General features: G+C 44.0%; 1 protein-coding gene across 1 annotated transcript in view; it reads left to right on the forward strand.

Annotated features, from left to right (window-relative positions):
- Positions 1–10,483, forward strand: part of LOC310639369 (peroxidasin-like) — a 75,180-nt gene extending 64,697 nt beyond the window's left edge. Inside the window, exons 17-22 of the mRNA XM_083361045.1 lie at positions 312–1,815; positions 3,364–3,498; positions 5,792–6,000; positions 8,443–8,557; positions 9,287–9,374; positions 10,066–10,483. Coding sequence (XP_083217171.1) covers positions 312–1,815; positions 3,364–3,498; positions 5,792–6,000; positions 8,443–8,557; positions 9,287–9,374; positions 10,066–10,164 — 2,150 coding nt within the window. The 3' untranslated portion in view covers positions 10,165–10,483. The remainder of the gene's footprint in view (positions 1–311; positions 1,816–3,363; positions 3,499–5,791; positions 6,001–8,442; positions 8,558–9,286; positions 9,375–10,065) is intronic.
- The last annotated feature ends 6,855 nt before the right edge of the window (positions 10,484–17,338 follow it).

Raw genomic sequence — 17,338 nt, forward strand, 5'->3', positions numbered from 1 at the left:
GTTCTAGTCCCGCCTTAGCCAGAAAGCCGGCTGGGTGACTTTGGGCCAATCGCCAGAAGATAGTGAGTTCTAGTCCCACCTTAGGTATGAAAGCCAGTTGGGTGACTTTGGCCCAGTCCCACTCTCCCAACCCAATTCAGCTCATGGGGTTGTTGTTGCGGGGACAATAGGAAGAGGAAGGTGTGTTAGACATGTTCACCACCTTGAGTTATTTGTAAAAATAATAAAGGCAGGAAAAAAGCAAACAAATGTAGCTCACCTATTTTGATTCTAATTTTAACTCCAATCCAACATTTTATCTTGTCTTGCAGGCTATCGCTACAACGATCTCGTTTCCCCACATTACCTGAACATGATTGCTAACTTATCGGGCTGCTCCGCCCACCGCCGCACCCCCAACTGCTCCAACATCTGTTTCCATAAGAAGTACCGGACTCACGATGGGTCTTGCAATAACCTCCAGCACCCTATGTGGGGCGCATCCCTCACGGCCTTCCAACGGCTGCTGAAGCCCGCCTACCAAAATGGCTTCAACCTCCCCCGTGGCTTCTCCTTGGTGGAAGATTCCAGGGATCTCCCCCTCCCTCTGCCTCGCTTGGTCTCGACTGCCCTGATTGGCACAGAGACCATTACCCCGGATGACCAGTTCACTCACATGCTTATGCAGTGGGGGCAGTTTCTGGACCACGACTTGGACCAGACAGTGGCTGCAATCAGCATGGCCCGTTTCTCGGACGGGGCATCATGCAGTCAAGTATGCAGCAATGATCCCCCTTGCTTCTCCATTATGATCCCCAAGAATGACCCCCGGGTCCGCCGAGGACGGTGCATGTTCTTTGTGCGCTCCAGCCCCGTGTGTGGCAGCGGGATGACCTCCCTGCTCTTGAACTCCGTCTACCCCCGGGAGCAGATCAACCATCTCACCTCCTTCATCGACGCTTCCAACGTCTACGGCAGCACAGAGCAGGAGTCTCTCGAACTGCGGGATCTTGGCAACCAGAACGGGCTTCTGAAGTCAGGCCAGGTAGTTCTGAGTTCAGGGAAACCCCTCCTGCCTTTTGCCACCGGACCGCCGACCGAGTGCATGCGGGATGAAAGTGAGAGCCCGGTGCCATGTTTCTTGGCTGGAGATCACCGGGCCAACGAGCAACTGGGATTGACTTCCATGCACACTTTGTGGTTCCGCGAGCATAACCGGGTGGCCACCCAGCTCCAGGCTTTGAATCCTCACTGGGATGGGGACAGCATCTATCATGAGGCTCGCAAGATTGTGGGGGCCCTGATGCAGCACATCACCTACTCCCACTGGCTTCCCAAGATCCTTGGAGAAGCTGGGATGAAGGTCCTGGGAGACTACAAAGGCTACGAGCCCACCACCAATGCTGGCATCCTGAACGTATTTGCCACGGCGGCTTTTCGCTTCGGCCACACCCTCATCCACCCACAACTCTACCGGTTGAACGAAACTTTCCAGACCACCCAACAAGGCCACGTCCCGCTTCACAAGGCGTTCTTCTCCCCGTTCAGGATCATCCAGGAGGGTGGCATCGATCCCCTTCTGCGTGGGCTTTTTGGGGTCCCCGGGAAAATGCGGGTGCCTTCTGAACTCCTCAATATGGAGCTGACAGAGAAGCTGTTTTCAATGGTGCACTCGGTCTCCCTGGACTTGGCGGCCATCAATATCCAGAGAGGACGCGATCATGGCATCCCTCCTTACAACGATTTCCGGGTCTTCTGCAACCTCACCTCTGTTCAGGAGTTTGATGATCTGAAGAATGAAATTAAAAATCTGGAGATCAGGGAGAAACTCAGGAGGTACAGCGAACATGAACAACTGAGGCTAAAGAAGCCTCCATTTCTACTCCTACTCCTACTCCTACTCCTACTCCTACTCCATCATTCAGCTTATAGAGTCACCCATCCCATCTCCATCATTCTCCTCAGAAACAATCCAATCTTAGCTTAATCATCTAAGTGACAACAGGTTAAAAACAATCCAATAAAAGCAACAAAAAAACCAAGATACAAATGTCTACAAAAACCATACATAATCAATTTAAAACAGAAAATTTTAATCAGCAGCAGAATTCATTGTGCCAACAGCACAATACAGCTATTCTAAGAGCTCTCCACCGTTGCCGAACCCCCGGGCAGAGAGGCAGAGCCATGTCTTAAAGAGCTCCTAAAGAATGGGAAGATTGGGGACAATCTAAGGTCCAGGTAGACGACATTCCAAAGGATGGGCAAAAAGCAAGAAGGGGTTGTTAGACAGTGGGTTCGTTGCGTGATTGACGAGACGAGGCAAGTGAGATCAGCAAGAATCATTCTTCATTGGGTTGCAGGAACTGAACTGAGAAACAGGGCTGCGATGCAGCAATTTATACCCTGGCCTCTAGGTGGCGGCCAAGAGGTTTAAAGCAACCTATTGCCGCCCTAGAGGCAGCCAATGGCAGCACTGGAGACGGGTTTTCTGAGGAGCTGGGAGCCGTTAACTAGCTTCCCTGCTTGAGCAACCTTCCAGCAATTAACCCCACGTGATAATTCCTTAGCAAGACAAAGCCCAATACATTACAGGAGTCTCTTTCTGAGTCCTGCCAGATGACACTCTTTCATATACGGGAGCCATTCCTACTTGCTTATGTGCCATCAAATCATTTTCAACTCCTAGCAACCACATAGATAGATCTCCATGACAATGTATCCCTAACCTGGCTTTTCAAGTCTCCCAAGGGTACACTCATCACCTATGTAACCATTCTTGCTTAAACTTAGTTAAACTTCATTATGGATAAAAGTTAAAATTTTCCCCTGTCCAGTTATGTCCGACTCTGGAGGACAGTGTTCGTCTCAGTTTCTTAGCTGAGGGAACCAGCATTGTTTGAAGATATTTCCGTCTTCATATGGCCAGCACAGCTATGCCAAGGTGCACGGAATGCTGTTACCTTTCCAACAAAGTGGTACCTATTCATCTACTTGCATTTGCTTGCTTTCAAACTGCGAGGTGGGAAGGAGCTGGGGCAAGTAACATGACCTCACCCCACCATGCGGTACTTGGGTCTCAAACCTGGGCTGTTGGTTTTCCAGCTGACAAGCTCGGGGTCTTTAATGGTGACCAATTATGCCCCCTGGCTCTTTATGGATATGTGCTATCAATTTTGACATTGCAGCTCTCCCAGTCTAATATCATAGGCAAGATATCTGTCCAATATTGTGCTGGGTTTACCTGCTAACACTTCTTGAGGATAAACATATTCAATTCCCTTCGTCCCTCTTTGATGCAAGATAAAAATTTCATTCCCAATGAAAACTTTGCTCTGAATCTGCTCTGTATCTCTAAATCCATTTCCTCCTCCACTCCTGCAGCTTATATGGAATTACAAAAAATATTGACCTCTTTCCAGCCTTGATGGTAGAAGATCTTATCCCAGGAAGCAGAGTAGGACCAACACTCATGTGCTTATTGGTGACCCAGTTCAGAAGACTCCGAGATGGCGACAGGTAATTCCCACTTTTTCCTCACAAACGAGTCTCTCTGCCAGCTTCTTCAGTCTTGCAGCCAGCAGCTGTGCTAGAAGTCAGTCCCCATCAACCTTGTCAGAAAGATCATGCTAGTTGACATCCAACAATACATCTGGAGAGCACCAAATTGGAGAAAGTTGCTCTTCCATCTTTTCATCTGAGCAATTTGCTGTTGAGGTGATTGATCATAATTTATTATTTCTTACAGCTATTTGTATCTTACTTTTCAGGATAATAGTTTCCTTGAAAAGGGGCTTTCAATCCAGAGTAAAAATTATAAACAAAATGCAGTGTTTATTTTATTTATTGTTAAATCCCATATACCAGATGGCTTTTCCCCCATTTCCTTGGGGAATCTGTTGCCTTATTCAAGACTCACCAGCCCTTGCAAAGAGCGTGTTTTACATTAGTCATCTCCTATCTGATGAGTTCCCATCTATTCTTGCTAAGATATAACCTAGCACATCTAGAGAAAGGAAAAATGATGCTCCTTTGTGCCCAAAATTAACTTTGAGTTCCTTATGAATTCAGTTCCCTCTCATATTCAGTGCTGCAAAAATTTGGAAATGTGAGTTGGTAGGTCGGTCGGTTGGATGGCTGGTTCGTTGATTGATTGGTTGGTTGGTTGGCTGACTTGCTGGCTGGCTGGTTGGTTAGTTGGTTATTGGCTGGTTGGTTGGCTGCTTAACTAACTGGCTGGTTGGTTGTTGACTGGCTGGTTAACTAGCTGGCTGGTTGGTTCACACTCATAATTCAACCACCCATCTCTCTTATTTGGGTCTCAACCACTGAGCTTGTGAAGTGTAAGCCTCAAAGAATACTCTGATGGGAACTCAAATGGCACAACCAGTATCCCAATAGTTGATCATTCTTCAAACTTTTTTATTTATTTTTATTTATTTATTTTTATTTTAATTCCATTTATATCCCGCCCTTCTCCGAAGACTCAGGGTGGCTTACAAGCTTAGCAGTAGCCTTCATTCTATGTATATGCCTGCTTATTAGGGCTTTCACACACACCCCAAGCAGCATTTTTTACAAAGTCAGCTTATTGCCCCCAACAATCTGGGTCCTCATTTTACCTACCTCAGAAGGATGGAAGGCTGAGTCAACCTTGAGCCTGGTGGGACTCGAACCTGTACTAATTGCAGGCAGCTGTTGTTACTTAAGGAGGCATTAGCCCACTGCTCCACCAAGGCTCTTGGCAAGTTTAAAATGTGTTCAACTCCCAGAATTCTAGGAGTTGAGGTCCATATATTTGAAATTTTCCAAGATTGAACAGCACCTGTTTGGAATATAGTCTGTCATTCACTCATTGAAATTACTTCTTACTTTCTGCACTTAAGTAAATGTAGGAGAAACATACCAAAAAATCAGCCTAAAAGATTTCCAGCGGGCCACTACCTAGCTCAGGATAGACACCTTCTCTCGTTTTGTGACTACAAAAACCATATCCCCATCTTATGGTTCCCAAAACTATTGAAGATCAGAATTTTGACACTGTACAAGTAGTCCTCGACTTACAACAGTTCACTTAGTGACCATTTGAAGTTGCAACAGCACTGAAAAAAGTGAGTTATGACCATTTTTCACACTTACGACTGTTGCAGTATCCCCATGGTCACATGATTTACATCTGGATGCTTGACAACTGACTCACATTCAAGACGGTCACAGTGTCCCGCGGTTATGTGATCAGCTTTTGCGACCTTCTGACAAGCAAAGTCAATGGGGGAAGCCAGATTCACTTAAGAACAGTGTTACTAATTTACTGCAGTGATTCGCTTAAAAAATGTGGCGAGAAAAGTCGTAAAATGGGGCAAATCTGACTTGACAGATTTCTCACTGAGCAACATAAACTTTGGGGCTCCATTCTGGTCATCAATTGAGGATTACCTGTATCATCTTGCTCTTAGTTAAATAAACCCTCAAAATAAAAGTGTTACCCAAACTGGTGAGCAGGGGCAAAATAGATTGTATTGTACCAAATCAGGGATGCTAAAGGGAGAGGTGAGTTTAAAATAAATTAAGAGGCAGGAAGGCATCACTGTCCAGTGGTGAGGTCCATCCAGCAATGTGAGGTCTGATAAAGAAGAGGCAGTGACATCTTGCAACTAACTTAAACTCTTTTTAAACATTTTAGCTCAGCCCCCTGTAGGGGTTTTAACAAATAGGGGGAAATGTTGCCTCCCTCTCTATTACAGCATTTCAAGCTTGGCCCGAAATTCTCCAGATGTTCCATATCCTCATCTTTTTGTCTTTCCTCTATTAGGTTTTGGTATGAAAACCCAGGTGTGTTTACTTCAGCCCAGCTCACTCAAATCAAGCAGGGGTCCTTGGCCCGCATCATCTGTGACAACAGCGATCACATCCAGCAGCTCCAGAGGGATGTCTTCCAGGTGGCCTCCTTCCCACAAGGCATGGTGGACTGCAGTGAAATTCCCCAGGTGGAGCTGCGCGTGTGGAAAGACTGTTGCGAAGGTGAAGAAATCCCCAGCAAGGGGACACTTTGCTGGAATAGGTCAAAAAAGTGCCTTTCTACACTTAGAAGACAAGCTAAAACCTTAAAAAAAATAAAAAACTAATTTTGTAAGGTTCTTGGTGTTCTCTGAACTTGGTTATTTTCTTGCAGACCTTCCAGACCTACCCAACTAGGTAACATCATCAAGGCTGCAAGAGAGGGAGGAGGAGGAGGAGGAGGAGGAGGAGGAGGAGGAGGAGGAGGAGGAGGAGGAGGAGGAGGAGGAGGAGGACTGTGCGGTCCTTGGTGGTCTCTGAGTTTGGTTGTTTTCTTGCAGACATTTTATTTCCCAATTAGCTTGAGGCAGACAGGTGGCAGAGACTGTTACACAAAGAACGATCCATTACCCAAATCCACTGTTTCTGGGGCCCTGCCCTCAATCTCTTAAAAGTAGGAAACAATTCATACATTTTTATCCAGAGGATGGAAGTGAGGGCCTGCTTCTATGTGGAGAAGAAAGACCCGCTGATACAGGGTAGCTAAGTCATGGACTTCATAAGAAAAAAGCAGGAATGGAATTGCACTCAAACCCAGTAAAAGAGAATATCTATATCTCAGAGATGAATTGTGGAATCCTTGGTGCTCTCTGAGTTAGATTTGCTTTCTTGCAGACATTTCATGACCTAACTAGGTAACATCATCAGTGCTAGAAAGGGGTGGGCTTTACTCCCTGTGTACATACAAGTGACCTGCCTTGTCGGTGGTGGGAATACTGTTTTCATCTTGGTGGATCTTTGATTACAGGTGGATCTATTGTTTACAGTTTGATTGTTTGTGCTGGTAGTTTTCGATTGGGCTATTGTTTATTGCTTGATTGTTGGTCTGTCTTGGTGTTAAATCTCTGCTTATTTGGGTGTTGATTGCTGGTGAGGAGGTGTTTTGGTCTGTTTCCTTTTTCAGCTTCCATCATGTCTTCAAACTGCCAGTTGGTGTTCATGGATGCACCCTGCTGGTCTTCTGCCTGTCTCTCCTACATAGTGGCTGTTACAGACTCTTCTAGACCTGATGATGTTGCTTAGTTGGGTAATGAAATGTCTGTAAGAAAAAAATGAAGCTCAGAGACCAGTTGAACCCTGAGCTATATTCTTTTATTGGATTTCTGAGTGCAATTCAATTCCTACTTTGTAACTCAACCCTGAGTTACAAATATTCTCTTCTAAACCAATTTTAGAAGGTGGTGATGAACATCGATGACAGCAGCAGAAGGAGAATTTAGGATTTTAGGTCTGATTTCCATCAATCGAACAGCTGCTTCTGGATGATGTTGGTCACTTACGTTATGCCCGTTCTCAGGAGAATATGTAGTTCATTCATAATCATCTCTGATCTGTGACTGTAATAAAAAAATGATTGATAATCAGTTCTTCCTTTGTCCTTCATCTTCTACCCACTCCACCCCATTTGCCTTAGGGGAGTACATTCCTGGAGTATTTTCCTAAGGAAAATCGGCGGGGCTCTCTGTGTCTGGTTGTGTATTAACCCTAGACACACCCATACATAAAGCTGTTGTTGAAAGGTGGAGAAAGGGAAGGATAAAAGAGGTGAGAATTCACCTGTACTGACCTTCAGTGTAGGTAGCGTGACATCGTCCTTGCATAAAAGTGCAAGTTGATACATGTGTGTTAAGAAATTTCATTCTTTGTGACACATGGAGGTGAATCTTCTGATGAATTTAAGTTCAGCCATTTCCCAGGGAATGGTATTTTTGAGGCATATGTTTTCAAAGATTGTACAGAAAATAGAATAATAGGGTTGGAAGGGACGTTGGAGGTCTTCTAGTCTAGTCCAACCCCTTGCTCAAGCAGGAGAACTTATGCCATTCCAGACAAATGGCTGTCCGGTCTCTTTTTGAAAACCTACAGTGATAGAGCACTCTCTCTAGGAGACGAGCCATTCCACTGATTGTTTTCACTGTCAGGAAACTCCTCCTTAGTTCTGAGTTGAATCTCTCTTTATTGATTTTCCACCTGTTAATTCTTGTCCTGCCCTCCAGAGCCTTTATCATTTTTGGTGCTCTTCTCTGCACGTCTCAACACCTTTTTTTTCTACCAAGGTGACGAGAAATATAGGTAGTATTCCAAGTGTGGCCTCACTCTTATCCTAAATAAGAGAATTTCTTGGAGAACATAAATGTTCCCCCATTGATGTTTCAATGTGGTCCTTTCAGATATCCAATTTGTGTCCATTTCTTATGCGTTTTCTTCAATAAAAATGTCAAGGGGTGTTGCTGACCTGAGATTAGCTTTTGGGGAAGAAAAGTGAACATATGGTTTTATATAAAACCCATATAGCTGGTTTCCCCCTGTATCGTTTCCATGCAGGAAGAATGAAGAAAGTTAAGATGACAGATATGGGCATTTATGAGTTTTTCCAAAGTTGTCAAGCTCTTCTTCTTGTCCTAGATTGCAACACAAGGGGTCAATTAGGGGCTCTCTCACAGCAGTTCCGAAGCAAAAGATCATCAATCTTCAGCTATCCAGAAGAAAATCCATCCAAGGCCATCTTAGAAGGACCAAGGTATCTTTCTCAGCTTCTTCTTCATATACTTATATAGCTAAGGTTTAATGGAATTGTTTAAAAACTCATCTTCTGTATATATTTTTTTGCACAATCAATATATTTCTGGGCTTATCCATAGAAGGGCTAAGGCAACCTCAGCTACATTGTGTGTGGAGTTCAACCCCCAGAATTCCCCAGTCAGATGAAGAAGCCAATTGAGAAACATTGGACTAAGCTAAGGCTACCAGATGTGGTTTGAGAAATTGACTGCAGTATAGTTTAGTGGTTATTGGTTTAGTAGTTAAGGCACCAGGCTAGAAACCAGGAGACTGTGAGTTCTAGTCCCACCTTAGGCATGAAAGCCAGCTGGATGACTGGGCCAATCCTTCTCTCTCAACCCAACCCACCTCACAGGTTGTTGTGGGGAAAATAGAATAAGGAAGTAGCATTATGAATGTTGGCCGCCTTGAACTATTTATAAAAATAAGAAAGTGGGTAGAACAGAACAGAATAGGAATAGAATAGGTTTATTGGCCAAGTGTGATTAGACACACAAGGGATAAAAATCTAAAAATAAGATTAAAGTAGCAAAGAGGTAGCATTTCCTTCAACCTTTTGCTTCCAGTTGCCGTAAGCAGGGTATCTCTCCCCCAACTTTATCTGAAGCTCTTATGCAAACACACACTTTCTCTCACTCAGACACACTCCAGCAAAGCTCTAGTCTTTCTCTTATTCACTTCTTGACAGGGTGGAGGAATCACCTTTGAACCCAGAAGAAGACCTCAGATCTTTAGTGAAGGAACTTGAGCAAACCATCTTTTCTCTTCGGAAGCAGGTACCTGGGTGGGGAGATCTGGGTTATATCACTTTGTTTCAAAGTCCCTGACATTTATAAGGGTTATTGGCTTTGTGCACCCTATGATTTGGACTTAGCAAAAGGTGCAGACCTTGCCAATTATGATTTTCTAAATCACGATATCATAAACCATGATATATGTAGGACTCTAGTCATCAGGTAATTTCTGCTTCACCCTTCCTCAATCTTTTACACTCTGGAAGTCTTAAACTGCACTTTCCATCATGCTGTTAGGCAGGCCATTGGGGCAATAGTCTAGCACACAGGTCTGCAACCCGCAGCTCCGGAGCCGCATGTGGCTCTTTCAGCCGTCTCCTGCGGCTCCCAGTCCTCTGCCATGTGCAGTCCCCCCCAAAAAAAGTGGGACTAAAAAAGTTCAACCAATCAATTCAAATATGCAGGGTAAGTGCATATCTCGCCTTGGCTCCACTCTTCAGTCAAACCCTGTTCTGCGCATGCATGCATGTATGCACATGCGCACACATTTTTTGCGGCTCCCAGTTTTTCCTTTTGTGAGGGAACCGGTTCCGAGTGGCTCTTTCACTGTTTCAGGTTGCTGACCCCTGGTCTAGCATCTCTGAAGGACACTAAATTAAGAATGACTGCCATGTTCATTGCTTCCCACCTGTTCTAACCTATTAATCACTCTACTGATTTTCTTTGCTGCCAGGTCAATGGCTTGGAAGGTCAACTGAGAAGACACCAAAGAATTCTTGCTACCAAATATGGCCACCATCAAGAAAATATAGCAAAGGGGGAAAAAAGATGACCCCACTTAGGTGCTGCTTGAGTCAGAGGACAATCTATGGGTGAAGGAAGGAAGGACGGGTTGCAGAATGTTTTCTGGAGCAGACCAAGAGCATTGGTGTCCATGGATGGGACAAATGGTGACACAGGCATCAAATGACACAACCTATGCATTTCTATCACCCAGTGGTGTGACAGATATCATCACTTCATTGATGGCATGACATCAGGATTCCTGTATTGCCATCTTAATGTCATTGTGGCTTATAAAAGACATCAGCCGTAAGAGTACCACCTGGATTATAAAACCATTTCTGAGCAGCTGATCTTTCCTAAGCCATGTATTCATCTTTTTTTCAAAAAAAAAACCAAAACCTTTTAGGGTATTGGTAGTCAATGTTAAAATAGCAGAAGTGCTGATCAGAAGATCCAATGATCATCTTTCTTCAGCCTGAGCTTTGTTTTCAGGGGAAAAGTAAGAAGGTCAAAATTCCCTCAAGTTAATCTTGATCCTTAATGACTTAATGGACATGTTCATGTAGTTTTCTCTACATCACTATAGAGGTGGTTTGCTATGGCCTCCTGAGATATTTTTTCAGGTTTCCTGTTTAGTTTGCAGATTTGGGATTTCTTGACGGTGTCATATCAAAGTGTGCAAAACATCTAACCCTGCTTAAACTTCGGGTATCAGCCTAAGTGAAGCAAAAGATTTCCACCTTCTGAGATACCTTCACGTTGAGCTTGATTCCTGGGGGATTCGTGGATTCATCCATGTTATTTTGTGGGTGACAACATAGAAGTGATTTGTGTTGGTAATGACCTATTGCAGCATGTGGGCTTTTTACTTCCCACCTAGTCAACAGCTATGATTTTCTCTGATGGCCTCCGGTTTAAATACTAATTAGACCTGACTTTACAATATTTAAGTTTTAATCCTAGATCAGATTGCCCACATGTTGCTACCCATTAAAGCTGAATAATAGAATGACATAGTTGAAAGAAACCTTGGAGGTCTTCTAGGCGAACTACCTGCTCAAGCAGAAGATCCTATACCATTTCAGACAAATGGTTGTCCAATCTCTTCTTAAAAACCTCCAGTGACGGAGTATCTACAACTTCTGAAGGCACGTCATGGCACTGATTAATAGTTCTAACTGCAGAAAATTTCTCCTTAGTTCTACATTGGTTCTCTCCTTGATTAATTTCCATCTGTTGCTTCTTGTCCTGCCTTCAGGTGCTTTGAAAAATAGGTTGACTCCCTCTTCTTTGTGGCAACCCCTAGTCCTAGTAAATTACTGTAGATGTTCTTAAGTAGTTCCATTCCAATATATTTCATTTTTTTCCTGCTACATTACTTGGGTCTGGCAATAGGCCCATGTTGTGTTGCACAAGCAGGCCTAGAAACACCTTTCATACTTCAGTTAGTAATATTCATGTTTTCTTACTCATTTCTTACCCCAGCCCCCCAGGCTGTTTCAAGTAATTACTTTCCCTTCAAGAAAAACCAGCTGACTTCAAAAGAGACCATTACTGTCAGTCTCAGGGCTGATTTTCTGCATCAGATCCTGGAGATGTCTGTTTAGGTGGTTGACTCTTTCCCCCAACCTGATAAGAGTTCCAGCTTCTTAAATGCCCAGACTTTCTTAAAGAGTGATTTATTTTGAGCTTTCACCTTTCCTCCAGATCTCAGGAATCTTATCACTTAAAACCCCAAGGATTACAAATCTTAACAACTTTGGACCCAGAATGATGGACTCTAATCCAAAGGTTAAAAGTTTGAATTCACCTGGAGCCCCAGATAGAACTCCTGTTCCTAAAGATAAACAAAGCATTGAAAAAATATTGAGTATTTACGAAGCAGAGTATCCCACTGGAAACTAAAAATATTCATAACATAGTGATCTTGGGTACAGAACACAGAACATCAGAGTTGGAAGGGACCTTGGAGGTCTTCCAACCCTCTGTCCAAGCAGGAGACCCTATTCCATTCTGCACAAATGGGTGTCCAATCTCTTCTTAAAAGCCTCCAGTGATGGAGCAGCCACAACTTTCGAAGACAAGCTGTTCCAGTGGATGATTGTTCTCACTGCCAGCAAATTTCTCCTTAGTTCTAGGTTGTTTCTCTCCATTCATTACTTCCTGGTCTTGCTTTATGCTGCTTTGGAAAATAAGTTGACCCCTCTTCTTTGTGGCAGCCCCTCAAATATTGGAACACTGCTATCGTCCAGTGCTGATATGGATTTATGGGCTTAGCGCAGCTAACAATGAATTCTAGTGGACATTCATTATATTGAAGTAAAAAGATAGGATTTGTTCCAAGCTACCTCTTGAAGACAGACAAGCATGTGAGAAAGACAGAAAACATTCCCTTATGCCTCTCCAAACACAGGACAAAAAGTTAAACTATCAATAAGTCTGGTGAAAAACACCTTGTCTTGTCAAGGCATTGGCCTTATCTGTCTCTTTCCATTCATTTTAGCAACTTAAAAGTACATAAAGATGTTGCCATCTCCAGCATCTATGCATCTTCTCTTCTGCAAGATGCCTGCATCAAAGACCTCACTGCTTCTTAGCTTCACAAGTCCTAGGTCAATCTAAAGGACAATCAAGCAAAGCTAGCAGATGCTGCACTCATGACAAAATTCAAATCATCAGCCAATCAAATCAAGAAATGCTTCAGCAGATATTTAACCAGTAAGATACCGTGATTGAAGATTCAAGCAAAGACCTCATTAGCTGGAAGCAAACATGTGTTGGAAAAAACTGTTGGGAACATGGACTAAATCAACAACATTCTCTTAAGGCTTAGGCTGTTGTTGAGCAGTAATTCTTTAGTTGTGAACACGTCAGGGATATATACCAGATTGGATGAAAACATCTCTTTTGTTTTATTAAGCAAGCTGTGACCTCAAATGCTGCTTGAAGCCTCTCCAGCTGCTTACACTCTTTCACAAATGACATTTCTAATCTTTTTAACTCCAGGAGTTTTCTAAGATGAAGTATGAGAGATACTACAAAACTGCAAACTGTTGGGTGATAAGACATCAGAACATTTATCCGTATGTTGTCGTTGGATAGTTCTCCAGGTTTTCACTTGCCTATCACTTACAGCCTGTTGCTGCTGAGATGAGACAATTAGGAGGCGAGGCTGGAAAAATGTCTGAGGCTGGGAAGATGTTCTTGTACATGTTCATACTAAATGCCAGAAGTCTAGCTGGAACTCACTTAGCATAGCTATTGTGATTTACCAAAGCTTAGGATTGTAGTTCTTCCGGAGAACTCAGGATCCCTAAATTTCATTTCAAACATTGTTTCCATGATGGTCATCTTGGAACTGTTCAGATTTAAATGTGAAAGTGACTTCAGAAACAGCATGGATTCTTCTTGTTGATTCAGAATTATTCCATGGATCCCTATCTGAAGTGCCAGCCAAAGCAATAAGATCTTTATAGTAGTTTATACTGAGGAATTATTCCATCGCTTCAGCTAGAATTGTTTTGAATCTGATTTTAGATTTTGAATCAGATCTCTGATGCTCTTTCATTACATTGAGGTGTTTCAGAAAATTCAGTGGTACTATGCTAGACAGGTAGTCCTTGCATCATGACCACTCATTCAGTGACAATGGCATTGAAGGAGTGGTACTTATGACTGGTCCTCAATGCTGTGGCCATCGCAGTACCCTGCAGCCACATAATTGTACTTCAGAAGCTCAGTGAAGTTCAGTTTCAAGCTCTGTAATAATAATTTTCTGTTTTCCCTGTTGGCTTCCAACAAGCAAAACCAATGGAGAAGACAGCAGATGCAGCCATGTTTGTGTTTCAGGCATTCAGCAACCAGCTCACACTTCTGACCATTGCAGCATTCCATTGCCATGAGATTGTGATTCAGAGCCTTCCCTGTCAGGCTTCCAGCAAGCAAAATCAATGGGGAAACTAGCAGGAAATTGGAAATTATGGTCACATAAGGTCCTTTGTTAATAACCCACACAGTCCTCAGAACAATGGAGTTTCTGTTCCCAGTTAGCATTGTTAAATGAGGACTACATGTATTCCATTGTAGTTTACAGAAGCCTGTATAATATATTTTAGATAGAGGTTGCCTTTGACTCTTAGGATAAGGAGATCTCCAGTGACAGTTGGTGCAAACAACCTTGAATGTGAAGATTATACTTGTTCTTTCCAAAATAAATTTTCCTACAACATTTTACAAAGATTAAGGAAGCCCAAGAAACTGCTCAAAAAAAGCAAGGTTTGCATTGTGTTCATGAAATACACTTGGTCATGCCCCATTATCTACAGATGCCTCTGGATCCAGCAGATTCTCCTTTTCCTCAACTTGGAGGAAGAAAATCCATTTATTTCCAATTCTGCTCCAGGAAATTACAAATAAAGCTGTTGTTTTCTTTCTGAAGACATTTTTGGTCCATTTATTTCTCCTGCCTTTTTCCTATGACCTCCATAAAAATTCAGTATCTCTATATTATTTGGAATGTATTTTTCTCCTTCGCCAAACCAGCTATCATCACAAAATGCAAGCATACCGTGTTTCCCTGAAAATAAGACTGGCAGGGGGGGCAACAAGCCGGCCTGGCCTGATGGATTTGGGTTTTAAAATTTTGTCACTTTATTGCTTTATTGTATTCTTACTTTATTGCTCTGTACACCGCCCTGAGTCCTCCGGGAGAAGGGCGGTATATAAAACAAATAAATAAATAAATAAATAAATTTACACTGCTCATGGCAGGAGGCCGCATGGTGCTTCACACTGTTACTGCTGCTTGTGGCAGGATGCCGCACGGTGCTTCGGGCCATTGCTGCTACTTGCAGGAGAGGCCGCATGGGGCTTTGGGGCCAGTGGCAACAGCCTGAAGCGCTGCGTGGCATCGTGCCGCGCAACAAGTGTTGGGGCATTGGAGGTCTGGCTGTGGCAGTCCTACCAGTAAGTGGGTAAGGGCTGCATGGGGCAGTTCCACACACACACACACACACACACATCCCCACCCTAGCTTTTTAGGCATGCCCCTCATCCCAAAACTAGGGCTTATTTCTGGGGTAGGACTTATATTAGGCCCACCCCCACAAAATCAAGGTAGGGCTTACTTTCAGGGTAGGGCTTACTTTTGTGGAAACATAGTAGTCACAATGATGTAGAAAACTCAAAATGTGGTAACCTAACTTTTCACCCCTTTGAATTTTTAAGACAAGGATTCCCAGTACTTAGAAATCTTAGCACCTCTCAAAGAAAAGTGAACAGATTTCACCTTGGTTTTTTCATATGGTTTTTCTCCTGAGTGGCTTCTGTCATGTCCGTAAAAATTTCCCCTCAGATTGAAGATTGTTCCACATTCTAGGCATTTATATCGTTTTTCTCCTGAGTGGATTCTTTGATGTCCATAAAGGCTTTCCCTTTGAGAAAAGCTCTTTCCACATTACAGACATTTACATGGTTTTTCTCCTGTGGATTCTTTGATGTGCATAAAGATTTCCCCTGAGTGGAGCTCTTTCCACACTCCAGGCATTTATATGGTTTTTCACCAGAATGGATGCTTAGATGTTTATTAAAATTTCCCCTCAGATTGAAGCTCTTTCCATATTCCAGGCATTTATATGGTTTTTCTCCTGAGTGGATTCTTTGATGTGTATAAAGATTTCCCCTCTGTGAGTGAAGCTCTTTCCACACTCCAGGCATTTATATGGTTTTTTTCACCAGAATGGATGCTTAGATGTTTATTAAAATTTCCCCTCAGATTGAAGCTCTTTCCACATTCCAGGCATTTATATGGTTTTTCACCAGAATGGATGCTTAGATGTTTATTAAAATTTCCCCTCAGATTGAAGCTCTTTCCATATTCCAGGCATTTATATGGTTTTTCTCCTGAGTGGATTCTTTGATGTGTATAAAGATTTCCCCTCTGTGAGTGAAGCTCTTTCCACACTCCAGGCATTTATATGGTTTTTTTCACCAGAATGGATGCTTAGATGTTTATTAAAATTTCCCCTCAGATTGAAGCTCTTTCCACATTCCAGGCATTTATATGGTTTTTCTCCTGAGTGGATTCTCAAGTGGCTTTTAAGGTGTCCATTTCTTTTGAAGGATTTCTCACATCCTACGCATACGTATTTCTTTTCTCCCTTCTGGATTCTTCGCGGATTCCCGAGTCTCCCGTCTGGGCCGAGGGCCTCTCCGCCCTCCAGGCTCGCCTCGGGCTCCCCGCTTCTTCCCGCCTTTCCCTCCTTCTCGCCGCTTCTCCCTCCAGGCGCTCCCCTTCCGCGGGCTCCCCTTCGGCTCATCCCGTTGGCGGGCGGCCCTTCTGCGGCCCCGCAACTTCCAGGCTTTTCTCCCCCCGTCTTTTCCCGGGGAAGCCGCGGCTGGGGCGGGCAGGGCTGCTCCGCGGGGCGCCTCCTCTCCTCTCCTCTCCTCTCGCCCTGCGCTGCCTTCCTTCGCCGGGCTCGTCCGTCCTCCTGAAGGAGGGGGAGAGACGGGTCGCGGCTTTGTCCCTTTCCCCGCAGGGGAGTCCCAGGCCCGCCCGTGTAGAAAGGCCGCAGCCTCCGCCTCTCCTGGGCCTTTCAGGCAGGCCCGAGGCGGACAAATCCTCCTTCCCAGCCTGTCAGGCCGGGCCTCGGGCTCCCCGTCCTGCCCCGCCGCCTGCCTGCCTGGATCTCTTAGCGTCCCCTGTGCCCCACCTGCATTGGGTCTCCGCGAGGCCAAAACCTCTACCCAGTCCTTGCACCTACAACCGTCGCAGTCTCTTGCCAGCCACGTGATTAAAATTTGTGCACTTGGCATGTATTTATGAGGGTTGCAACATCCCAGAGCCATGGGATTTCCCATTTGGGAGCTTCTCAGCCAGCTTCATACAGCAAAGTCTATGAGGGAAGCTGGATTCACTTAAAGCCTGAGTGATGCATTCAGTGATTCAACTTCAAGGATTTGCTTAACCATCTGGGCAAAAAAAGGTTGTAAAATTGGGGTGACTCAGTTAACTGGATTGCTTAGCAATAAAAATTCTGGTCCTAACAGTGGTCATAAGTTGAGGACTACCTTTACATACATATAGTAGATAAAATGCACGTATTGCACATAGAAGCAGGCGGAGTTCCCATTACATTATTGTGATCACCATGTTGACTTTTTGACCACCCCATACGGCTAACCCTGTCGCTTTCTTCTTATTTTCCTTCAGCCTGTGCTGG

This window comes from Vipera ursinii (assembly GCF_947247035.1).
Source record: "Vipera ursinii genome assembly, chromosome: 3".
NCBI lineage: Eukaryota > Metazoa > Chordata > Lepidosauria > Squamata > Viperidae > Vipera > Vipera ursinii.